At 51.2% G+C, this 25,918-nt stretch overlaps 1 protein-coding gene across 2 annotated transcripts in view; it reads right to left on the bottom strand.

Annotated features, from left to right (window-relative positions):
• TMEM259 (transmembrane protein 259) overlaps positions 1 to 25,918 on the bottom strand; it is a 135,205-nt gene that overhangs the window by 20,619 nt on the left and 88,668 nt on the right. For both annotated transcript variants that reach the window (XM_078670678.1, XM_078670679.1), the window contains exons 7-9: positions 24,243 to 24,300; positions 24,055 to 24,138; positions 8,820 to 8,952 (exon numbers count right to left, since the gene is read on the bottom strand). In XM_078670678.1, the coding sequence (XP_078526804.1) occupies positions 8,820 to 8,952; positions 24,055 to 24,138; positions 24,243 to 24,300 (275 nt within the window). The remainder of the gene's footprint in view (positions 1 to 8,819; positions 8,953 to 24,054; positions 24,139 to 24,242; positions 24,301 to 25,918) is intronic.

Here is a 25,918-nt window from a genome sequence, read left to right as displayed (position 1 = left end):
CTATCTGAGGTTGCGCGCCGAAGGAAAATCGGTTCAAACATGGAGCGCAGGAAACACATCCGAACCCGGTGGCGAAAAAAACAATCTGAGGATGGAGCCGATGTCCATGCGCAATGTGATCCAAAGGAGGAGTCACCTATCTCATGACTTCCAAAGAACTTTTCAGGACAAAAACAAGTGCAAACATCCGGTCCCCACACTAGATGGCGATCTATGCAACAGTGTGTAATCTGCAGCTCATTTGCCTCGAACATCTGAATCTCACTCTACATGGAAGCTTCAAGGGGGGTGGGGAGGGGGTTATAAGATGATACGTTAGTTATACAGTTTTCTAATGGTTATGTGCTTCACATGCCACAATGTCAGATGATATGTTCGATCAATGAGATCATGTATGTGAAGTTTGCTAATAAACTCAATAAAGACATACTTAAAAAAAATATATATGTCTGCGGTGGAAGTAAGCAACCACATTAATAAAGAAGTAACTCCGCCAAACCAGTCAACAACTTCCACCCTTTTATCTAGACCTGGGTGAAACGAAGTACTCCACTAAAATAAGCGCAATTCCCCAATTTTGTAATATGTGAGACTGCTCAAAATGTTTAGTCACGCAATTTTGTGTAATCTTTGAGAGCAGACCTCTCTTGCACATAAAATCTCGTATAGACACTTTGCTCAAACCGTTTTCCTGACAGTATCTTGAAATACTTTCATCTAACGAGCTCTTGTGTGGAAAAGGGTCATGAAAGACACCTGAAAACGAATAGTTTCTTACCTGTCGGTGTAGTTTTGCAGCTTGAAGATCTTTCTGGATTGACTATGCTGTGCATTATTCCGCGGTCTTGTGGTTGGGTCCAGATTTGTAGTCTTTTTTTTTTTTTTTGTAGCCCAGGTGGGCGTCGACGTCCCACCTTTGGTGTATTTCCGGTGACGTCGGCACGCTTCCTGCGGAAGCTCCCACTCCTGGGCGCCATCTTCAGATTCTTTTTTCTCGTGTTCGTTTTGTTACCGAAGTTATGGCAATGTTCAACTAAAGTATTTTCACTGCTTTAACCTTTAAGGCTTCTTTTCCAAGTATTTTCCTGGCTTTAACCACCTTTTCTCTCCAGCCTCATCTTTCTGGCGGAGGTGGGTGGGTTCGCTAGTGAATCCAGAAAGATATTCAAGCTGCAAAACTACACCGACAGGTAAGAAACTATTCGTTTTGCAGCGTGAATCTTTCTGGATTCACTATGCTGTGCATAGACTTTGTAGCGGTTTATCATGTTTGTGGCGGCTGGGTGGAATATGAGCGTTGGTTATTGAATATGTGTTGAAGCACCCTTTGTCCGACTTGTGCTTCCTTGTTTATCTGTATATCCACACATTAGTGCTTCGTGAACGTGTGCCGTGAAGCCCATGTTGCCGCCAGGCATATGCCCTGAATTGGTGTGTTAGCTAGGAAAGCTATTGTAGCTCCTTTTATCCTGGTAGAGTGGGCACGTGTCCCCTCTGCTAGTTCCTGCCCTGCCCGCTTGTGGCAGAACTGTATTGTTTGGGCGATCCATCGCGCAATTGTTCCTTTAGTTACTGGTTTGCCCATGAAACTGTTAGCGAAGGACACAAAGAACTGCTTTGTTTTCCTGTGCTCTTTCGTTCTCTCAATGTAGTGCATGACTGCCCTTCTGGCGTCCAGAGTGTGCAGTGCCCTTTCAGCTCTTGTTGCTGGTGTTTGGAAGAAACTCTGTATCTGTATAGTCTGGTTCAAGTGGAACCATGACACCACCTTTGGCATGAAGTGTGGGTCCGTTCTCATCACCACCCTACCGCTGTGTATCTGTATGTAGGGTTCCTGTAGCGTTAGTGCCTGCAGCTCGCTCACTCTGCGCAGTGAAGTGATTGCTACCAGGAAAGCTTTTTTCATGGTCAGCATTTCTAGGGAGGCCTTGTGAATTGGCTCGAAAGGTTCCTTCATGAGTTCCGTTAGGACTAGGTTAAGGTTCCATGCAGGTGGCGGCACCCTCTTTGGTGGTGCGATCCTCTTTGCTCCCTCCAGGAATCTCTTAACTTGTGATGTGAAGAAACTCTTGCACGTTTCACCTCTCGTGTAAGCGACTATCGCTGCGAATTGAACCCTCAGTGAGGATGAGCTTAGATTTTTGTCGAGCAGGTGCGTGAGGTACTTTAGCACTGTTGAGTCCTTCTGCATCTTATTGTGTAGCTTTTCCCTCCTGCACCACAGTGTAAATCTCTTCCATTTCACTATGTAGCACTTCCGTGTGCTGGGCCTTCGTGCCTCCCGAAGTACTCTTAGAGTTTGCGCATTTGAAACTGCCAGAAAGCACCCTATGTCCTCAGGAGCCACGCTACGAGGCTCAGGCTCTCTGGCTCCGGATGCAGCACTTCTCTGTTTTGCATGAAGAGTAGGTCCTTTCTTCTCCCGAATCTGTGGGGTGCACTCTGTGTCATCTCCATGATCTTCGAGTACCATGTCTGCCTGGCCCACTGTGGTGCGACCAGTATCAGGGTCATGTTGCTCGCTCTGCACTTGCTGAGTACCTTGTGCATCAGCGGTATCGGGGGGGAAAAGCGTAAGCAAATGTCCTTGACCAGTCTATCCATAGGGCATTCCCCAGGGAGCCCTCCCCGGGCATTCTGGCGTGTTGCAAATAGGTCTACCGACGGTGTCCCCCACCTGTCGAAGAGTCTTCTCGTTTCTTGTGCATTGAGCTCCCACTCGTGGGATGCCGATGTCTGTCTGCTGAGCCAGTCTGCTTCTACATTGTCCTTTCCTGGTAGATGTATGGCTAGCAGGTCTATCTTGAGTGGGATGGCCCATCTCCATATCTCCTGCGCTAGTTTTGAAAGCAGGGCTGATTGTGTCCCTCCCTGCTTGTTGATGTAAAACATCGCCGTTGTGTTGTCTGTCTGGATCAACACTCTCTGGTTGTACAGTTTTGTTTGGAAGGCCTTTATGGCTAGGAAAACTGTTTTCAACTCCAGGTAATTGATGTGTCTGACCGCATCTGCTGGTGTCCACAGGCCCCTTACTTTGAGTTCCTCCATATGAGCGCCCCATCCCTTCTGGGATGCGTCTGTGGTAATGGTCACTGTTGGCCTTGGTGGCGTCAGAGGCTTCCCCCTTGTTATGTTCCCCATGTTCCACCATGCCATCTCTTTCTGCACTGCGTGCGTTACAACCACTAGATCCTCCCAACGACCTGTAGCTTGTGACCATTGCTCCTGTAGCCATTCCTGTAAAGGTCTCATGTGGAGCCGTACGTTTGGCATTAGGTGTATGCAGGATGCCCATGATTTTGCTCACTGTCCGAGCTTGCCCCTTCTGGTAGAGCTGCTCTGGTAGAGCGCTATCGTTCTCTTCTCGCTGGGGAACACCTTGCTCCGTAAGGTGTCGATCTGTGCTCCCAGGAAGATTTTTATTTGTTCTGGTTCCAAGGAGGATTTTCCCCAGTGGATGGAGAATCCTAGGTTCATTAGTGTGCTGGTCACTCGCTGTGCGTGCTGCTTGCACGTTTTGTATGAGCTTGCTTTGATCAGCCAGTCGTCCAGGTAAGGGTATACATGTATCCCTTCCATTCGTAGGTGTGCTGCGACTGTTGCGAGGCACCTTGTGAAAACCCTTGGTGCCGATTTGAGTCCGAACGCCAGGGTTGTGAACTGGTAGTGGTCCTCTCCGATGACGAATCTGAGGAGGAGCTTGTGGCCCCTGTTCATTGGGATGTGCAGGTAGGCATCTTTTAAGTCTATGGTGACCATGAAGTCCCCGCCTTGCAATTGAGGAAGTACCTTTTGCAGGGAGGTCATCTTGAACTTTTGCGTTCTTACGAATTTGTTTAAGAATCTTAGGCCCAGGATGGGTCTCAGTTTCGTCCACCTTTGGTACCAGGAAGTATGTGGAGTATGTGGAGTATACGCCCTTGTTCCTTTCCCTGTAAGGTTCTGGTTCTATGGCTTGTTTTTGCAGGAGCTCCTTTGCTTCCTCCCGAAGGAGCTCTAGGTCTTTCCTTGCTAGTGGCCTTCTTTTTGGTTTCCTGTCCGTTGGCTTTCCGTCCAACTCTATGCAGTACCCGTACTGTATGATGTGGAGTACCGATTTGCCTGATGTTATACTCTTCCATTCCCTGAAGAAGTGTTTCAGTCTTCCTCCCACTGGTCTTACATGTACGCAGGTGTTTAATTCGCGTAACTCCTGTCTGATGTGTTTGTGCTCCCTCCTGGGAGTTTTTGCTCGGGTGGGCACCTGTAGCTTTTTTGAGTCACTTAGAGGCGGGTTGTTGTCCCCCCTCTTATTCTGTCCACGTCCATTCCCTCTCCCGCGAAAGGACTGGCCTCTTGGTTGGTACTGCCAGGGCTGTTTTTGCTGCCCCTGATGTGTCTGGGTGTCAGGTTGGTGGGCTTGTTGGAACGCCTGGTGCGATGTTCCTGGCTGGTTTACTCCCCTCCCGTTAGGTCTTCATGACGAGGTACCCCTTTTAGTACCTCTGAACTGCAATGCCCCCATGGATCTTGCAGTCTTGTTATCCTTCTTCAGTTGGCTGAGCTTCTCGTCAACTGGGGCCCCTAACAACGTTTCTCCGTTGAACGGTGTGTTGAGGATGCTGTGCTGCACTTCTGGCTTGAATCCCGAAATTCTGAGCCAGGCTTGTCTCCTTTCTGTGATGCCCATCATCATGAGCCTGCTGGAGGTGTCTGCTGAGTCCAGGGCAGTCTTGAGGCAAGAGTTGGCTACATTCTTCCCTTCTTCGACAAGGTTTTGAGCTCTTTGCTTGAACTCCTGTGGCATGTTCTTTATTAACTGGCCCAGCTGTTCCAGGATCTGGTATTGGTGCCTGTTGAGCAGTGCATTGGAATTCGCCATGCGCCAGTGCATTGCGGCATTCCGTTCAATTCTTCTCCCCACCAGGTCCATCCTCTTGCTCTCTTTGTCTGGAGGTGGCCCAGAAGTAGTAGGCACATTGGCCCTCTTCCTTGCCGTGGCTGCGATGATGGAGTCTGCTGAGACCAATCCCTGAATGTAGGGTGGGTCCTTGAAGGAATGCTTATACTTTTTCTCCGTCCTGGGAGTGACAGCTTTGCATGTAGCTGGTTCTTTGAAAGCCTCTTTCCCCTGTGTCATGACACTGTCAAGCATGGGCAGGAACTGGCTCCTTGTTTGTGTAGGGAGCAGTGTCTCGAGAAGGAAGTCTGCTTTCTGCTTCTCTTCGTCGAGTTTTACTTTGAAAACTGCCGCTGCATTCCTGATGACTGTGTTGTAGACTCCGATGTCATATGGCGGCGAGGGCCTCGAGGGATACGTGTCGACGGCCTCTTCTGGGCTCTCGGTGTCGACGTCCTGCCAATCTATTTCCTGAGTCTCCAAGGATGCAGACCCGAGGAGCGTCCTGCGGTAGTAGTCTCCTTCATACTCGTCGTAGGAGGCCTCCCCCTCTTCTTGGTCGTCGAAGGTCTCGACGCCCACCGACTGTCCTTCGACGTCGTAGTCCTTCTCCTCCGTTTCCTCGTCCACCTGTAGTCTAGGTTTCGTCGGGATTGTGTATTCCTTCATCCTGGTGTCGAAATCTTTTTTTACGCTGCAGGATGTTTTCCATCTCTGCCTCGAGCCGTCTTTTCTTTTTCTCCATTTCAGCCGCGTGGTCTGCGTCGAATGGATCGCCCGCTCTTTTCGTCGAAGGTTTCGGTGCCGAGCTGGCTCTCGGGTCCTTCGTTGGCGCTGAAGCGCCCTTCGGGACATTTTCCCTCGGCGTCGAACGCTCCTTTTCGGGGGCGATTTTTGACGTCTTCTGCTGTTCTCCAGCTCTCGGCGCCTGGGAGTCCTTCTCAGAGGATCCACTGTGCCTTGGTGTAGCCGTGGACGCCGAAGTTTTCGGCGTCGGTGCTTTCGAGGTTTTGCCCTCGATTTTTCGAGACTCGGGGTCTCTCGGTGCCTATGGGGCCGTAGAGTCTCCTACCTTCTTTGGAGTCTTCGTAATATCGGTCTCTACGACCGTGTAGCTGTTGTGTTCGGCGGCGGCGTTGTCCTCCTCGTCTGATGATAGCACCAGGTCTCGAAGGGACGGTGGCTGCCCCCTGCCCTGCATGGTGACGTTGGCTATCCTCTCTCTCTCTCGAAGAGTCTTCGGCGTGAAGGCGGAGCAGGCGTTGCAGTCCTCGCTCTCATGGTCGACCGGTAGGCAAAGGTTACAGACCGGGTGCTGGTCCTTCTGCGCGTACTTGTGGTGGCAGTTACGGCAGAATTTGAAAGGAGTGTTGTCCATCTCATGCGTTCAGGGGGCCCCCCTGATCTTGCATTCTCCGATGGACGTCGAAGATCTTGAAGTTCTTCTTCTCCTTCGTCGTCCTCTTCGATGATGTAGTCTCCTGTAGTCTTCTCAATCTCTTTTCTTGCAAAAGGTGCGTGTTTTTCTTCTTCTTTCTCCAAAAATGTCTGGAGCTCTTTCGGGAACGATCCAGACCCAACCGCGGAAAAAAGAATCTGAAGATGGCGCCCAGGAGTGGGAACTTCGGCAGGAAGCGTGCCGACGTCACCGGAAATACACCAAAGGTGGGACGTCGACGCCCACCTGGGCTACAAAAAAAAAAAAAAAAAAAAAAGAAGGAAAAGACTACGAATCCAGACCCAACCACAAGACCGCGGAATAATGCACAGCATAGTGAACCCAGAAAGATTCACGCTGCAAAACTACATTTTGCGCTTAAAGAGTATTTTTGCAAATGATATTACACTGTTCTTCCTCAAAGACTTTTTTGAGGAGGGCAGTTTTCTCACCCACCTGGCACACCTCAAGGGAGCAAAGGTTCAGAATTTATGGAAACTGACAAAGCTGCATAATTCACATCTAGGGATGTGATCGATCCGCACACAGACTCTTCCAGACCTAGTCACAAAAATTACTTATACTTCTGAGTACTTGCCACTCACTACTTTTCACAAAATACAAACAGATTAAAATTCACAAAATACGAACCTAGTTTAACATAAAAGTGTAGACCTACATATATTCATCCCTGAAAAAGTTGGGACACTAACTTACGAGTGCAAGTTACTACTGAAAAAAGACCGTAGTATATTCAGCACCCACATGCCTAGTCAATGGTCCTGCATCACCCTCCTACAGGAAATATAGGCAGGGGCTTACATTTAAACCTCATAGGTACTAATGTTAAATTACATTATTTAAAATAGTTAAAAGTATAAATACAGTTTAATGTTACAAAATATATGAAAGTAAATTAATTTAATAAAATATTTTAACAACCTTTTTATTTTGAAAGTTAATAGAGCATTATTTATTAAAATTAAAATAAACTATGTTTAATTAATTGAATACATCCCGTTTTTAAATAATCAATGCCTTAGAAAAAATACGTTTTCACGTTCTGTGGAAATTTATTTTTTATTTTAAAATTCAGAAAAATAACTTCTGCCATTTAATTTATTTAAATTATAGATTTATTTCGAAATGGAGTTAATTGTGCTGTAGCTTTTTTATTTAGTTCCGCATTTAAAATAAATATATACAATTAATTTACTTTAATATTCAACAAAGGTATGTTTAGTATTTTTTTTGAGGGGGGGGGGAGGGGGTTTGGGGGAGTTCCATAATTTCTTTACTTTCCCTGCTCTTTACCACATGGAGACACCACAGTTGGGTGCAGATCTCCCTAGGGTAAAGAATAGGGAAAGTGAAGAAAGTTGAATAATCTTTACATTAAATTAGCATAAATTCAGCACGCCTGAGAGCACAGGACCAGCAATGACCAGTCAGTCCTTCGATCTCCGCGACTGTGTGAGACCTTAAGAGGCAGCAGCGCTGTGCAGAGTGCCTAGGTGGCAGCGAGCCAGAGACGTACAGAATGGCTGATGCTAAATTCCAAAAGCCTTTCCACTTGGCATGAGAATCATTATGCAAACAATGCGCCCACACAGATCTGAATTAACATTGCCCCAACCGTACATATTCAATCTGCGAACAGCACGCAAAGTTCCCGCTCGAGTGCTTTATGCACACTCCCCTTTGGCAGCCTTCACACGATCCTTCAGAGGGCACTTTCATTTCATAGAGTATCAAATTAAAAATGTTGAGAAGCCACAACAAAAAAAAAAAACAACGAATACCCACTTGCAAGCTTATCCCCTCCCTTTCCCAGTACAGGCCCTAGGTACACTGCTCTTTTACAGCTTGCTGGGTTTACCAAACACGCCTGTGTCATTCGTCTGCCACACGCCAGCTTCTGTGCAAAAGGCAGTGTTTAAAATGCAAAGTAACAGAAGCGCAGAACACAGCAATATTTTCTTGAAAGTACTTAGAGGATCACAAACAGCTCAGTGTAGGTGGTTTAGCAGAAAGACAGCAGGACATGGAAGCCACGCGCACGTGGACAGCAGGTGGAAATGATATGAACATTCACTAGTGCCTGATCACCCTTTACTCACAAATTCACCACTATCAGACTGAAAGGTTACAGCAAAATGAAGCCACTAACAGAAGCTTCCGTGCAACACATATGACCAACAGAGCAGTAAAGGTAGAGCAACAGAGACCAGCAATGCTAGAGCAGTACTGTACCTGTAAGGTGGAGCAGGGACACTACATCTGCACACTACATGTAAGGTGGAGCAGGCACGCTACAGCAAGAGGATGCCAACAGTAGACCTGTAGTATACTACACCAACATCCCATCTCTATAAAATGCTAGCCAACACCTTCCCAGTGATACAGTGCGGTGACCACACACACCCACACACTCCCCCATATCAACATGCAGGGCGCCTGTGATCCCTGGCACTCCACAAGCCAGACTCAAAGGGGTCTCACCTCAGCCAGTGCCTCTTACTGGTGTTGGTGTGGCAGCAGATGGCATCATACTGGTCAGCCAGCCAGACAATGAGGATGATGTAAAAGGCAGTGGTGGTGTCGTTGAAGAACTCCGACATGATGGCCTCCATACCTGAAAAACATTCAGAGCATATATATTTTAGGGGGACATCCTACATCAAGAGTCAAAGGAACAAACTAACCCCACAATCCAGCAATGGCAGATTCACAACATCCCCTCTTCGTTCAATAGACATGAGCAGCATTTTGAGTGTGCGCTGCTGCAACTGGTGAGGTCTCCGCCGTCTCCTTGCCTACTGGTTCACAATATGAACCTAGCACAGGCAGAGGGAGTTACTGTGTTTAGTGTCTCACAGCAAAAGCACTGAGGCGGAGAAAGCACTGACGCAGACCAGGCAAAGGGAGTTATGATGTCTCATAGGGAAAGCACTTAGGCGGACCCAGCACAGGTGGAGGGAGTTCCCGTGTCTGGTGTCTTATAGGGCACTGAAGTAGACCCAGCACAGGAAGTTACGATGTCTGTTTTTTTATAGCAAAAGCACTAAGGCAGGGAAAGCACTGACGCAGACCAAGCACAAAAAGAGGGAGCTAAGGTGTCCGCGTTTTTCATAGGGAAAGCACTGAGGCGGACCCAGCACAAGGAGTTACAGTGTCTTATAGGGAAAGCACTGAGGCAGACCGAGCACAGGTGGAGGGAGCTACCATGCCTGGTGTCTTATAGGGAAAGCACTAAGGCAGACCCAGCACAGACAGTGGTTTCCCTGTGAGCCACCAGACACCGTAACTCCCTCTGAGGCGGACCCAGCACAGACGGACACGTTACTTACCTTCAGTAACGCCTTATCTGATAGAGACATGGTCTAGCCGCAGATTCCTTACCTTTGAACTTCCAGGCGTCAGGCTACATCTGGAAGATTTCTCCTAGCAGTACCCCTGCACACCGGCAGGTAGCATAGGTCGACCCCGCATGACGTCGTGGTGGTGATGTCCACGTCGTCAATATAACCGCCACTCCGGTGCACTGATGTCAGTACTTTTCACGCCTTTCCATGCCAGAAGCGAGAAGCCATGAAGTGACTGACCATGGTGTGTTAAAAAATGAAGCGCTAGGGCCCTGAAGGGGAACATCCCTGACACTAAAAACAATTCTGCAATGCATGAAGGATGGGTGGGTCTGTAAGGAATCTGCAGCTAGATTAGGTCTCTACCAGATAAGGCATTAGAGAAGGTAAGTAACTTCTCAATCTAATGGAGACATCTAGCCGCAGATTCCTTACCTTTGAACAGATACCCAAGCAATACAATCCCCAGAGGAGGGACTGCGGAAAGGTTTGGACCATAAAATCATGCAAAACAGAGCGACCAAACAGACCTTCTCTGCCTACCTGGGAATCCAGGCAGTAGTGTCTGGCGAACGTGTGCAGCGATGCCCACGTGGCTGCCTGGCAGATATCAGAAACAGGGACAAAACGCTGGAGAGCTGTGGTAGCCGCCTTTGTCCTGGTGCAATGGGCCCCAAGCCGTTCAGGGGGATCTTTCTTCAATAAGGCGTAACAAATTTTGAAACAGAGGATAATCCAGCTGGATATAGTCTTCTTTTGGATAGCACGCCCTTTCTTTGCACCCACATACCCTATAAAGAGTTGGTCATCCACCAGGAAATCTTTGGATCGATCGAGGTAGAACGATAATCTGTTTGGGTCCAGACGATTGAAACGCTATGCTTCCTTGGAAGGGTGTGGTGGTGCATAGAAGATGGGAAGAGTAACCAACTGTCCCATGTGAAAGGGTGTCACCCCCTAGGGAGAAAAGATGCCCTTGTGCGGAGCACCACTTTATCTGGTAGGACTGTCAGGTAAGGAGCCTGTGATGTCAGTGCCTGCAGCACGCTCACTCTCCTGATAGAGGTTATTGACACTAAGAAGGCTGTTTTGATGGTGAGCAGCCGTAGAGGGCAGTTGTGCAGCGGCTCAAATGGTGCGCACATCCAAAAAGTGAGAACCAAATTAAGGTCCCACAGGGTGAAGGGGAAAACAAATGCTTTAACCCCTTCAAGAATCTCTGTACCAGAAGATTTCAAAAGAGAAGGTTGATCAGGCAGCCGGGCCAAGAAAAGCATAAACAGGAGGACATCTGCTATCAGCAGGCGTATACCGATTTCATGGAGGGAAGCCTGGCTGCCAAAATAACCTCACAGACTTCGGGAGGGAGGTCAAAAGCTGTCAACTGTTGCCGCTTAATCTCCATGCAAGGAGGCAGAGAGAGGACAGGTTTGTGTGGAGTACCCTAACCTGCTGCTGCAACAGAAGATCCTCCCGAAGGGGCAACCTGATCGGAGGATCGATGCTCATGTCAAGAAGTTTGGGATACCAAACTCTTCGTGCCAGGCCGGAGCCACAAGAATAACGTGTGCCCTGTCACTTCTGATCTTCTTTAGCACTCTGGGCAGGAGTGGTATGGGCGGAAAGGCATATAGAAGGTGTGAACTCCACTCACGGCGAAAAGCGTCGCTGAGCGAGAGCTGCCTTGGAAACTCTAATGCGCAAAACTGACATTTTGCGTTCTTTTCGGAGAACAGATCTAACCAAGACCCTCCCCTACCGCTGAAAGAGACTGTCACCTCTGGATGGAGACTCCACTCGTGATCCGCTAAGCACCTTCAGCTAAGCTCGTCCGCCCTGGCATTCAGAGTACCAGCCAGGTCTTGAACCACCAAGGAAAGGCCCTGTTGTTCCAGCAAAGTCCAGAGACACAGGGCCTCTTGACAGACCGTCCATGACCCCACTACGCCCTGTGTGTTGCAGTACCACATGGCGGTAGTTTGGTCTGTGAACACCTGCACAAGCCTTCCCTTTATCGACAGCAAAAAGGCTTTCAGTGCCAGTCGGATCGCCCAAAGCTGCAACAGGTTGATATGGAGCTTGGCTTCCGCCGGAGACCAGAGTTAGCTGATCTCCACCTCCCCCAGATGGCTACCCCATCCCAGAAGGGACGCATCCTTCACTACTGTGAAATCTGGGTTGGGAAGGGAGAGGGGTCTGCCCTCAAACCAATTGCGGTCTGTTAGCCACCACTACAGGTCTCTTGCAGCGCCCTCTCTGAGATTTCCTCGATGCTGTGGCCATTGAAACTTCAGGTCCCAATGCAGAGAGCGCACGTGCCACCGTCCATGGGTCACTAGAAGGGTGCAAGAGGCCTTGTGGTCCAACAGCCTCAGAGTCATTCTCACAGAATTCCAGGATAGAGGCTGAAACATCAGTGTAGGCCAGAAAATGCACTGTGTCCAGACCAGCTACAATGAAAGGGAGCGTCTGAGCTAGGGGTCAGGTGTGACTTCGGCACGTTGATAGTGAACCCTAGCAAATGCAGCAGGTTTGCCGTAGTCTGGAGATGGGAGACAACTGTTTGGGGTGTTTGTGAACACCCGAAGGGGCCCTGGGGAAGCACTGCAAATTTAAAGTGCTTGTGGCCCATCTTAAACCGCAGGTAGCGACGATGGGCAGGCAGGATGGGGATATAAAAATAGGCGTCCTGCAAGTCGAGCGCTACTATACAGTCTCCCGGGTCCAGGGCAGACAACACCTGAGCTAGGGTGAGCATCCTGAACTTTTTGAGGAAGTAATTGAGGGCTCTGAGGTCTAGGATCAGACGAAGGCCCCCCATCCTTCTTTGGGACCAAAAAGTAGCGGGACTAACAACCACTGCCTGCTTCTGGCCCGGGTACCCTCTCAATAGCTCTGTTGGCCAACAGAGTCTTGACTTCCTAACGGAGTAAGGCATGGTGATCCTCAGTCACCCGATCATACACTGGAGGCATAGATGGAGGGGTAGTCTTGAAGGGGAGGGAATAGCCCCTTCGGACTATTTGCAATGCCTAGTTCTCCGATGCGATGTTTCGCCAGTGGTGGAGATGATGGCGTACTCCGCCACCGACCGGCTGCGAGTGATCCTGGGGGATTGGACTAGGAAGGTTTTTCGGTGGAGATGGGAGTAGTGGCTTGGCTCGACTTCTGGTTTTCCAGCCCATGGACCCGGTGTGAACATCCGCGTCAACAGCCCGCAGATGTTGCTGAACTTGCGGGGCCCGCTGGGCCGAATAGGGTTGGCACAGTCGATAGCCTCTTCCATAGCCACAAAAGGAGCAAAAAGCGGATGAGGCCCTCGGGGTTGCGATGAGGCTTAAGACTTGGCCGTGGCCCGCGAGTCTTCGAAACGCTCAAGGGCAGTTTCCGCTTTGTCTCCGAAGAGACAGGAACAATCAAAGGGCATGTCAATGAGGTTAGCCTGGACATCCCCTAAAAAAGAATCAGATGTTCTCAGCCAGGTGTGGTGACGAACGGCCACAGTCGTGGAAATCGCTTTCCCCAGCAAGTCGGTCGTGTCCAAGCCACATCTGATGGCAAACTTACCTTGGTCTCTCCCGTCTGAAATAGCTTGGGAGACTAGAGCCACGTCCTCCTCGGAGACTCTGGGCAGCACTTGCGCAACCATGTCCCATATCGAATGGGAATAGCAGCCCAAAAGGCATGCAGTGTTCACCAACCACAATGCCAGACTGGCGGAAGAAAAGTTTTCTTTGTGAACCTCTCCAGTCTCTAGGATTCCCTTTCCTGAGGTGCGGAAGGGAACACACCACAGGAAGTGGGAGCCTGGACCACCAAGCTTAGTGGGGTTGGGTGGGTGGTGAGAAAAAGTGGGTTGCCCGGTGCAGGGTGATGATGGCCGATTATCATCCTATTCACAGGAGCCCCTGTGCTGGGCTTGGACCTGGTGCCCAGAAAGACGTCTGTTAAGGCCTCATTAAAGGGCAGTAGGGTTTCCGAACTTAAGACCCCAGGCTGCAGGACCTCGGTCAAGACATTAGTCTTGACCCCCACTGTAGGAAGCTGCAGGTCCAGGACCTCCTAAGTCCTACGCACCGCCATGGCAAATGATGCTCCCTCGTCAGTAGCCAGGGTAGGAGGGGAAAGCATGACAGAGTCTGGGGAGGTGTCCAAACCACTGGCATCACCCAGCTCCTTGTACCAGTCTACGTCTTGCTGGTGCAGGATTTCTAAGGGATCCTGCTCCCCCTCCCAATCCTCTTCCTCCGTCCCCGAACCCTTCAGAATAGGGACGGGCGAACGGCATGGAGGCGTACGGCGCCGATTTAGGCGTCAGGGAATTCCTGATTGGCTCCGTGTCATCAGGAATGAGGATCGGGTAGACAGCGCCGGAGACGCGGAGGAAGGTCGCTATGGAGGTGCGACCAGCGTCGGTCCGGACCCAGGAACGGGTCCAATCAGAAGCCGCGGCACCTGTCCCGGAGCAGCAGGCGTGGGAACCACGGGGGCCCCTCCAACCTCGAAGCCTGCGGGGCACAAAGGCACACGGGCAGGGTCAGGCCGCCCACAAATATGGCACATATGGCTTCAGAGAGCTCACAGAGCTCCTTCAGTTACCAGAGCCGGAAAGGCAGGGAAACGCGGAGCCGACCCAAGCACCCGCTTCCCGGAGTGAGGACTTGAACGCTGAGGTTCCTCTATTGCGTCGCAAGACGGGTGGGGCTAAGACAAAGCACGCTTCAACTTCTTGTGTTTTTTGTGCTGCCTCCTATCGGACTTCAACGAAGAGGACTTCGATTCACTAGAGCAGTGCGCGTACCTTCCTCTGGACCGGGATCAAGACCGACGAGGTGACCTCTACGGCACCAGACACCGGGTCGCGAGTAGCTTTAACCACTCCTTCAAAGCCTTCGGCGCCATGGCCCGGCAGTCGGAGCCAGACTTCGAGTCGTGGTCGCGCTCCAGGCACCAGAGAGACACTAAATTGGGGACCATGACCGACATGGCGCGGTGACAGGCGCCACAGCTTGAACCCCAAAGTCTTCTTCCTCAACATACCCTAAACACACCAACAAATTCGTCAAAAGGGTTGAAAAAATTTCAAAAAATTACAAGGGGTAGCTCTCAACAGATCGGCGCTGAGTGGTGCGGAAAGAAAAGAACTGAGGCGAGCGAGTCCGAGTGGTGGTTATATTGACGACGCGGACGTCACGGCGACGAACACGACACCGACGACGTCATGCAGAGTCGACCAACGCTACCTACCGGTGTGCAGGGGTACTGCTAAAAAAAAAGTCTTCAGGATCCAGCCTAACGCCTGGAAGTTCAAAGGTAAGGAATCTGCGGCTAGATGTCTATCAGATGGCGGGAGTTACAGTGTATGGTGTCTCACAGGGAAAGCACTGACGCAAACCCAGCACAGGCAGAGGGAGTTAGAGTGTCTTCTAGGGAAAGCACTTGGTGTTGGGCTCGAGGATCAGAAGTGCTCTGATTGTGATGTAGTGAACATGATGCTGAGGAGCATGAGTGGAGGCATCAGGAGGATAAAAGATTGAGTCTTGCAGCACAGACCGAGGGGTGCACTGTGAGAAAGTGCTGAGTTGCTGAATTGCTGATGTGCTTGGACTGAGTGTGACCTGGGCTCCTGCCAACCAGGTGCCCAGGGCCTGTGTTCCTTCCTTAAAACTGCGTTGAAACCAAAACCCAATTGGCATTTCTGGCCACCTGTCATCCCCTAGTAAAAGGGACCCTAGGTACCCAGGGCATGGTGACCAGAGAAGACCCCTAAGAGATGCAGCACTCATTGTGCCAGCCTTAGGGGCCCTGTACCCTGACACCCACACACTGCCTTTGCAGGCTGAGTGTCTAAGTACAGAACTAAACAAAGAGTCGACATGGCACACATACCTGTGTGCCATGCCCACAAAACCCACTGCCCTGGCATACATCAGCCACCCCTCTTGCTGGGTGCCCTATGCCAGTGGTGTGGGCACAGGTGCATGAGCCCTGTGCCCCTACAGTACCCAGGGCCATTCCTGGGCACTGTAAGTGCAGTGTTGCCATTTAGAGTATATGGTGCTGGGAGGTTGTCATTACGAACTCCATAGCACCATAATGGCTACACTGAAAACTGACAAGTTTGATAACAAACTTCTCAGCACACTAAACCCGCACTGATGCCAGTGTGGGATTTAAGGTAAAATGCACTGCAGAGGGCATCTTAGAGATGCTCCCTGAAACCTAACCTACAATCCACGTCTTGTCTGAGATGCTGCCACACAGCAGACATGTTGCTGGACACCTGGGTGGAGAGCCCTCGCTCTCCTGGGCCTGCAATAATGGACATCCTGGGACGAGGTGCCAAGCCTCCTTCCCCATGATGGGCAGGGGGGAGCTTCAAACGCATGCCGCCTCTGTGAGCTTCTCCAGACCATTTGCTGTACTCACCAACTGGCCCCCACCTGTTCTGCCCCCACTCTGGCGGGAAGACTGTCGGGAAACCCTACGTCAGGAAGGGAGGTGTGCCAGCCTGTGCCAACTCCACCCCTCAGATGGGAGAGGCGAGGTGAAGCACGACCCCGGGCTCCGGCCATCTTGAAGATGGGGAGCCCTGCCTAATCACAGCTAGGCTCCTGCCGCCCTCCCACAGGAGAGGAGCAGGCTAGGGGTGTACCTACCCCAGGACAGGGACCCATTGGTCCCTGCCCTTGCCCTACCTAAATTTAGTATTTAGGGGCACCCTGAACCTTCCTTCCTCAGATCCCACTTGCAACAACAAGAAGACCAAGAAACAAGAGAATCTGCTGTGCAGCTGCTAACAAACGGACGACACCCACTGACTTGGCCCCAGCACCCAACAGGCCTGTTGATCCTTGAACCTGCTCCTGCGAAACTCCGGCGTCTCCAGCGGACAGCAACTTCGGCAACCCCCTAAAGACCTGCCTGACTTGACCCTCTCAAGGATTGGGACTCCCCTGAGCAGAACAACCATACCCCTGGTGCCAGCCAGGTACAGCGAATCCAGCCCACTCTGCACCAGCCCGGCCTGTGCCCGAGTGATCTAAGACCATGAGGACGTCGCCTCAGTGACTGAGACCCGAGGTCCAGTGCCCAAAGACCCTCCTCGACGACTCAGACGACGCCTGCAGCCTCAGAACCAGGGACCCTTCCAACCGCGACCAGCTGAGGGCAAGACTTCCCGACGCCAAAAAACACCCCTGCACCCGGCGCCCCACGGCCCTCTGTGTCCTCCGTTGGGTTTTCTACCTCTTCTCCAAGATCCCAACTTACCTCTCGAAGTGGTGGTCGCACCTGAAGAACCTCCATCCCCGAGCCTGCAGCCTTTGCTCACTTTTTAACTTTCCCATTGGATAACATTGAGCACCCAACGGCTCAAATGCACCCTGCACCCAGCCGCCAGAGTGCCGCTGGAAGTGCAACTACTACCCTACTCTACTTGCCCTGAGTAAGTGACCAGGAGCTCAGCTCCCACAGCCGCGTGGCCTGCTTGCTTGCAGCCACTAACCAAAGGCCCCCTACCCTCCATTGGATTGCATTGGGCCTACCCTCTCTGCACGTGGCTGCCCCTGTGCCGCTGAGGGTGTAACAACTGTACCTTTCCGACCCAAGGAGACCCCTGAGTCTAAGCCCAGAACCTTAACTCTACCAGTCGAGTACTTACCTGAAAGCCGATAACTCACTTTCCTTCCATAGGTTGACATTGACTGGTTTCCACTTGAAATTTCTTTAAGTGTGGAATTTTGGAACTTTAAAATATTAATCTAAAATTAGCCGAATAACGAATTCCGAAATACTCACCTGTGATCAGGAGAGAAGCCAGTACTGTACCTTTTAGCCCAGTACTGAACCGCAAAAGTAATCCTAACTGTACTTACCAGTAACTTGCATTGTCTTCCATATGAATCCATTGACTGTTTTGCTCTGAAATTTCTTCTAAGTGTCTATTTTTGCAAACTAGAATCGGCTCCAATAAGAAATATGATATTCATTGGGCACCTCCCGCAGTCTTGAAAGGATTATGTCTTCTCGTCTGACAGACCAAGCTATCAATGTGTGGACATTTACATGCCCTCCTAGCCATGTGGACTCGGCTGTCCCAGAATGCAATACAGTCATAAATCAGCATCAAACTTTAAAGGGTAACAAAGTTCTAAAGGTGTAGAGGAACTCACTAATCAAAGTCCATTTATAGGTCACAGACAACCCTGTAACAAAGTATCAGCTTTGACTGATGATTAATTAAATCATTAACATACAACACAAAACCAAAGTGTTGTCAACTAATGTCAAGACACGCCTCGCGCAAGAGACGCAGCATGCCTTAATCGCAATCAGAAGGGTAATCTGCTGTTTACCAGACAGTCAACCCAACAACTGAGATTGTCCTCCGCTCTTGACCTCTAAAATAAATTGTGCAAAGTTACTGTATTTCTAGTTGAATGAAAGCCTTTCCTTCCTGTATTCCATGAGTTATCTCTAGCTCGATGGTACCAAGACGAGACTCCTTGTAGATCATGCTCTACAAGCCAGTCAGCTTATCATGGTCCACTGAAACAGTCCTAATCCTGCAAGAAATTCATTGGTAGCTCGTCTCTACACCCCCACTCATCCAATTTAAAAAGCTTAATTCTCTTCAAGGGTGTGGGCATCAAGGAGACCTCTTACAGGACAGGAGAACCCACCCTCTAAGACTCCGCTCTACACCCCGCCAATCTAGAGGTGCAAAACAGTGAAAAGAACTACAAAACAGGCAGCACTCTCATTCCACTCCAACATAGTAAAATGATTTCTCCTTAAATTGAATTCCCATCACCCCTTTCCTCCGGGATTTTAGGAAGGAGCTAAACACTCATCAGACCCAATTCGCCACCGATAACCATGAACCCATGTCCAACTCTGGACGCTGTGTGTGAAGCAGGTAAAAAACCATCTGCAGCAAGGTCTCTTGTTTCTTGGTGCTATACAAAATGTGAGTCCTTAGGGGCGACACCGCCGGTGTGTGAGTAGTGTGCGACCCCACCCCCATTTGTAACTTTAAAGCTCCCTTGAGCAGCGGGTTGACGAGCCTGGGATCCCGCACCTACGCGCCTGAGTGGTACTATACCTGGCAGATATTGGCAGCCATCGGCAACCCCAGTACACGGCCTATCCCTGCTGATGAGGGGTAATACCCCGAAACACGTGTCCAGGGATGGCGAAGACAGCGAAGATAGCAGAAGATCGAAAGATGATGCATCGCGAACACTTTACTACATTGACCAGAGTCCTTAGGGGCGACACCGCCGGTGTGTGAGTAGTGTGCGACCCCACCCCCATTTGTAACTTTAAAGCTCCCTTGAGCAGCGGGCTGACGAGCCTGGGATCCCGCACCTACGCGCCTGAGTGGTACTATACATGGCAGATATTGGCAGCCATCGGCAACCCCAGTACACGGCCTATCCCTGCTGATGAGGGGTAATACCCCGAAACACGTGTCCAGGGATGGCGAAGACAGCGAAGATAGCAGAAGATCGAAAGATGATGCATCGCGAACACTTTACTACATTGACCAGAGTCCTTAGGGGCGACACCGCCGGTGTGTGAGTAGTGTGTGACCCCACCCCCATTTGTAACTTTAAAGCTCCCTTGAGCAGCGGGCTGACGAGCCTGGGATCCCGCACCTACGCGCCTGAGTGGTACTATACCTGGCAGATATTGGCAGCCATCGGCAACGAATAGTTTTCTTACCTGTCGGTGTAGTTTTGCAGCGTGAATCTTTCTGGATTCACTATGCTGTGCATTATTCCGCGGTCTTGTGGTTGGGTCCGGATTCGTAGTCTTTTCTCTGTTTTTTTTTTTTTTTTTTTTCTTTGCCCAGGTGGGCGTCGGCGTCACACCCCCTTTGGGTGTATTTCCGGTGACGTCGGCATGCTTCCTGCGGAAGCTCCCACTCTTGGGCGCCATCTTCAGATTCTTTTTTTCCGCGGTCGGGTCTGGATCGTTCCCGTTTGGGCTCCAGACATTTTTGGAGAAAGAAGAAAGAAAATACAGAAAAGACGAGGAGAAGTCATCTGAAGACTCCAGGGGACTTCACCGACGAAGGACAAGCAAGATAAGGCGTTTTCCATCCAGATCTTCGACGACCGTCGACGAACACGCGACCAGAGAGGCCCTGGACGCTCGAGGATGGACAACACGCCGTTCAAGTTCTGCCGGAACTGCCACCACAAGTACGCGCAGAAAGACCAGCACCCGGTATGCAACCTTTGCCTACCGGTGGACCACGAAAGCGGAGACTGCAACGCCTGTTCCGCCTTCACCCCGAAGACCCTTCGTGTGAGAGAGAGGCAGAGGGTAGCACACGCCACCCTGCAGGGGAAGGCCCCGACCCCGTCGCTCTACGAGCTGGGGATGTCCTCCGAGGAAGAAGACAACGCTGCCGCCGAAGACGACAGCTACACGGTCGTAGAGACCGATTACACGAAGACTTCTGACAAGGTAGGAGACTCTTCGGCCCCCAAGAACCCGAGAGACTCTGAGTCTCGAAAAATCGAGGGCAAGACCCCGAAAGCGCCGACGCCAAAAAAGGCGGCGTCCGCGACTACTCCCAGGCCCAGCGGATCCTCAGAGAAGGAGTCCCCGGCGCCGAGAGCTGCTGATCAGCAGAAGACGTCGAAAATCGTCCCCGAAAAGGATCGATCGACGAGGGAGAAAGACCCGAAACTGTCGACGACGACCAGAGACCCGATATCCGGTTCGACGTCGAAAGCTTCGACTCCGAGAGGCACGGGGACGAGCCATCCGTCGAAGAGAGCGGCGGAACCATCCGACGCGGAACACGCGGCCGAGATGGAAAAGAAAAGAAGGCGCCTCGAGGCAGAAATGGAGAACTTCATGCAGCGGAAAAAAGATTTCGACGCAAGGATGAAGGCCTTCACGATCCCTCACAAGACCAAGCCACCAGTGCTGGAGGCGGTCGAGGAGGAAGAAGAAGAGGTCGCCGAAGTCACCGAGCAAGACCAGGACGTCGAGGTGTTCGACGACCAGGAGGAGTACGAGAATCCCCACGAGAGCTACAGCTATGGGGAGGAAGATGAGGGCAGGACAGACACAGAGTCGGCGCCCTATGACCTTCAGGATGTAGATTACATCGATGTCGAGACCGACAGCCCGGAGGAGGTGGTCGACACCTACCCCTCGAGGCCCTCGCCGCCGGACGACATCGGGGCCTACAACGCGGTGATACAATCTGCCGCAGCAGCTTTCAAGCTCAAGCTCGACGAAGAGATCGCGCGGCATTCCGTTCGATCCTTCTGCAACCCCAGTACACGGCCTATCCCTGCTGATGAGGGGTAATACCCCGAAACACGTGTCCAGGGATGGCGAAGACAGCGAAGATAGCAGAAGATCGAAAGATGATGCATCGCGAACACTTTACTACATTGACCAGAGTCCTTAGGGGCGACACCGCCGGTGTGTGAGTAGTGTGCGACCCCACCCCCATTTGTAACTTTAAAGCTCCCTTGAGCAGCGGGCTGACGAGCCTGGGATCCCGCACCTACGCGCCTGAGTGGTACTATACCTGGCAGATATTGGCAGCCATCGGCAACCCCAGTACACGGCCTATCCCTGCTGATGAGGGGTAATACCCCGAAACACGTGTCCAGGGATGGCGAAGACAGCGAAGATAGCAGAAGATCGAAAGATGATGCATCGCGAACACTTTACTACATTGACCAGAGTCCTTAGGGGCGACACCGCCGGTGTGTGAGTAGTGTGCGACCCCACCCCCATTTGTAACTTTAAAGCTCCCTTGAGCAGCGGGCTGACGAGCCTGGGATCCCGCACCTACGCGCCTGAGTGGTACTATACCTGGCAGATATTGGCAGCCATCGGCAACCCCAGTACACGGCCTATCCCTGCTGATGAGGGGTAATACCCCGAAACACGTGTCCAGGGATGGCGAAGACAGCGAAGATAGCAGAAGATCGAAAGATGATGCATCGCGAACACTTTACTACATTGACCAGAGTCCTTAGGGGCGACACCGCCGGTGTATGAGTAGTGTGCGACCCCACCCCCATTTGTAACTATACAAAACGTGACCCTGCCACTCCTGGCCAGGTACAGGATATCTAGATGGCCAGTAAACAAAATCTGAGCCTGATGGGTGTGTAATCCAGCAGGCATCTGTGACTGTCATCTGCACTGAGGGAACAGATACCGGTTTAGACATTAAACATCTTGTCTGCACCAAACCAGCAATAATATGCATGCTTGTTTTTTTTTTTTGTAGTCACACAGGGGTATTTGAGGAGGGTCAAATTCAACTAACCCTTTAAAAAAAAACATCCCATATGGCAATTGTTACGCGATTATTATCCATCTACTTAAATACAGAGTAAAGTCCACAGTGTAGGAGACTGTTCCCAGACTGTCCCAATCCCAGCAAGTAGGGCAAGGCCAGTGACGCCAGCAGGAGGGGGCTTCGACAGAATCAGCAGGAGGGGGGCCTTCGACAGACCGTCAGCAGGAGGGGGGCCTTCGACAGACCGTCAGCAGGAGGGGGCTTCGACAGACCGTCAGCAGGAGGGGGGCTTCGACAGACCGTCAGCAGGAGGGGGGCTTCGACAGACCGTCAGCAGGAGGGGGGCTTCGACAGACCGTCAGCAGGAGGGGGGCTTCGACAGACCGTCAGCAGGAGGGGGGCTTCGACAGACCGTCAGCAGGAGGGGGGCTTCGACAGACCGTCAACAGGAGGGGGGCTTTGACAGACCGTCAACAGGAGGGGGGGCTTCGACAGACCGTCAACAGGAGGGGGGGCTTCGACAGACCGTCAACAGGAGGGGGGCTTCGACAGACCGTCAACAGGAGGGGGGCTTCGACAGACCGTCAACAGGAGGGGGGCTTCGACAGACCATCAACAGGAGGGGGGCTTCGACAGACCGTCAACAGGAGGGGGGCTTCGACAGACCGTCGGCAGGAGGGGGGCTTCGACAGACCGTCGGCAGGAGGGGGGCTTCGACAGACCGTCGGCAGGAGGGGGGCTTCGACAGACCGTCGGCAGGAGGGGGGCTTCGACAGACCGTCGGCAGGAGGGGGGCTTCGACAGACCGTCGGCAGGAGGGGGCTTCGACAGACCGTCGGCAGAAGGGGGCTTCGACAGACCGTCGGCAGAAGGGGGCTTAGACAGACCGTTGGCAGGAGGGGCTTCGTCGGCAGGAGGGGGCTTCGACAGACCGTCTGCAGGAGGGGGCTCCGACAGACCGTCAGCAGGAGGGGGCTCCGACAGACCGTCAGCAGGAGGGGGCTCCGACAGACCGTCAGCAGGAGGGGGCTCCGACAGACCGTCAGCAGGAGGCGGCTCCGACAGACCGTCAGCAGGAGGGGGCTTCGACAGACCGTCAGCAGGAGGGGGCTTCGACAGACCGTCAGCAGGAGGGGGCTTCGACAGACCGTCAGCAGGACGGGGCTTCGACAGACCGTCAGCAGGACGGGGCTTTGACAGACCATCAGCAGGACAGGGCTTCAACAGACCATCAGAAGGACAGGGCTTCCACAGACCATCAGAAGGACAGGGCTTCCACAGACCATCAGAAGGACAGGGCTTCCACGGACCATCAGAAGGACAGGGTTTCAAATGGTCATCTCCATGGAGTGTGCGAAATGGTGTGTCCTATAAAAGATGTCCTCCCACTCCCTATCTGTCAAGGTGCGGCCAATCTCTATCTCCCATCTCTTCTGTCCCGCAGATCGAGTGCCCTTCGATCCAGGCAGGAGGAAGGCATAGAAGTCGGAAACAGCACTGTTTTATTCATATGCTGTTATGTTCATTAATCCTTTTAAGCTATTTGATGCAGCCTGCACGAGACGGGTTGTAGGCGACATGCTGTGTTACGTAAAGTAGGATTGCTATGTGGTCCATTTCTCTGCCCGCTAATGCTGGTTTGTAAATTCGCCGGCCCACTGGGTTGTAGGCGCTAATGCACTGTTCTTTATTTGTCAAGTACATTGCCAATAAAAACAGATTTAATTCGAAAGGTCGCCCCCAGACAGGGCTTCAAAAGGTCGCCCCCAGACAGGGCTTTAAAAGGTCGCCCCCAGACAGGGCTTCAAAAGGTCAACAGACTATCAGTGTGTCAAGGTCTAAACAGACCATCACCTGAAGATGTTTCGACAGACCATCACCCGATATATGACTTGCCGTTTTAGCACTTGCCCTTACAGGTATTTTTTCAGCCTCCTCAGAAGCATAAAAGAAACTATGCCCATGGCACCCTCCAAAGTGCTGCGGTGCCCTGTCTCACCCACTTTCAATCAAGACCATTGGCACCCTCTAAAGTACTACTGGGCCACATTTTACACACCTTCAAGAGCTATTAACAGCTTACCCACGAGAGCCAAGATGACAGTGAGCAGAGGAGCAGCAGGGAACGCAATGGTCATATTCATTTCCAGCATCTGCAACAGATCCACTGCAGGGAGGAACAAGAAAAGCGCTTATTACATAAAGGCAAATCACCAGACACCCCAAACCATAGCACTTGGTCCTGAAGACAAATGCGAGATAGGGACTCACCGATGAAGACAAAGATCTGATGGTGGGAGTAACGCAGCAGCATGGAGACGGACAGAGTCTGCAAAGAGAAGCAACAATCCAGAAGTTCTGTATCTCACTCCACAATATTCATTCATAATAGTCATGTAACCCTTCTGCATGCATTGGAAGGCCTCTTTTCGGGGGACCCAGAGCAGGCAGTAGTTACTGTGGTTGACCACTAGTGCCCTTGGGTCCAATACTTGGGGTGCTCTAAAGTGAATAATAATGACACTGTCTTGAGGCAAGACTATCAGGGTGGCAGAGGTGAGCAGAAGAGCTTTGATTCAGGGGTGCTCGGAGACTCTCAATTAGGATTACGTAGTAGAGAACAATAATCCTGTTTTCCAGTCTGCACTTTACATAGAGAAAGAGACTTAAATAACTACAAAAGGAAAACTGCACACAAATATAAGCTAGAAGAACAAATGATGCTAGCACCCTCTGGGCGCATGTTTAACTCCCTTGTGCTAAAATAAGTTTATCATTGAAGGCTATGATCAAGGTTAGTCTACGGGAAAGGCTTTGGTCACTCAGGTCTGCTCAGAAGCATTTGCAGAAGTCATTGAGACACCAGTAGCCCCTGGTAACTTGTCAAGATTGAAGGAAGGGTAACAGACTTTACAAACCAATCTCACTGAAACCATGAGCTCTAAAACCACGGTTGAAACTATTCCAGATTCACAACAAACTACTCTAGCTAAGAGAAACAGAAACCACAGGAGAATGTGAAGGCTCCATCTTCGGGTCCCTCTATAACTGTGCATGAGATAGAGGCTCTCACGTCTTCGGGTCCCTCTATAACTGTGCATGAGAGAGAGGCTCTCACGTCTTCGGGTCCCTCTATAACTGTGTATGAGAGAGAGGCTCTCACGTCTTCAGGTCCCTCTATAACTGTGCATGAGAGAGAGGCTCTCACGTCTTCGGGTCCCTCTATAACTGTGTATGAGAGAGAGGCTCTCACGTCTTCGGGTCCCTCTATAACTGTGCATGAGAGAGAGGCTCTCACGTCTTCGGGTCCCTCTATAACTGTGCATGAGAGAGAGGCTCTCATTGAGTGGCGCAGAGACTATCCCAGCTCACTTTTCAGTGAAGGAGTAGCTCACCATTCCAAGCATCATTTCTGCTACTTTAAGAGAATTGCACTGGCTCCTGGGCATGCTCACATTCTTGTCCTGTCCTCAAAGCAGTCATCTGATCACTCTTTGAGGGGGTGGGGGGTAAAGTCTACGCCACACTGCAGGCAGGCTGGTACCCCCTTCTTTCAAGCTGACCAGGAAGGCAATTTAGCAGACTTTACTTGGACTCAAACCAACTACACAGAAGTTCTGTTTCATAAGACTTCATCGTAAAATGCCACTGTGTATGGTGGATGGAAGTGGCCATGGAAGCATGCTGGAGCCAACTAGAGGGTTTCTTGGTGGTTCCCCGGGAGTCGCCCTCTTTCTCTACCTGGGACATGCCTACTTTACCTTGCAGAGCATCAAAGTTAGGGTCATCTTCCCAATCTCGCCATGTTATGGCCAGACCCCCACCCTGTTCACTTCCACCGTCGAGCTTTGCATGAACCATGCAGTAATGTCACAACAGAACGATGGATTGTGCCATCACTGCTCCTGGGAGGTCCTAAAAGGCTCACAGACACAAGGCTTCTCTTC

Source organism: Lissotriton helveticus, chromosome 12, assembly GCF_964261635.1.
Source record: "Lissotriton helveticus chromosome 12, aLisHel1.1, whole genome shotgun sequence".
NCBI classification, from domain to species: domain Eukaryota; kingdom Metazoa; phylum Chordata; class Amphibia; order Caudata; family Salamandridae; genus Lissotriton; species Lissotriton helveticus.
This window is presented reverse-complemented; position numbering and strand designations above follow the sequence as displayed.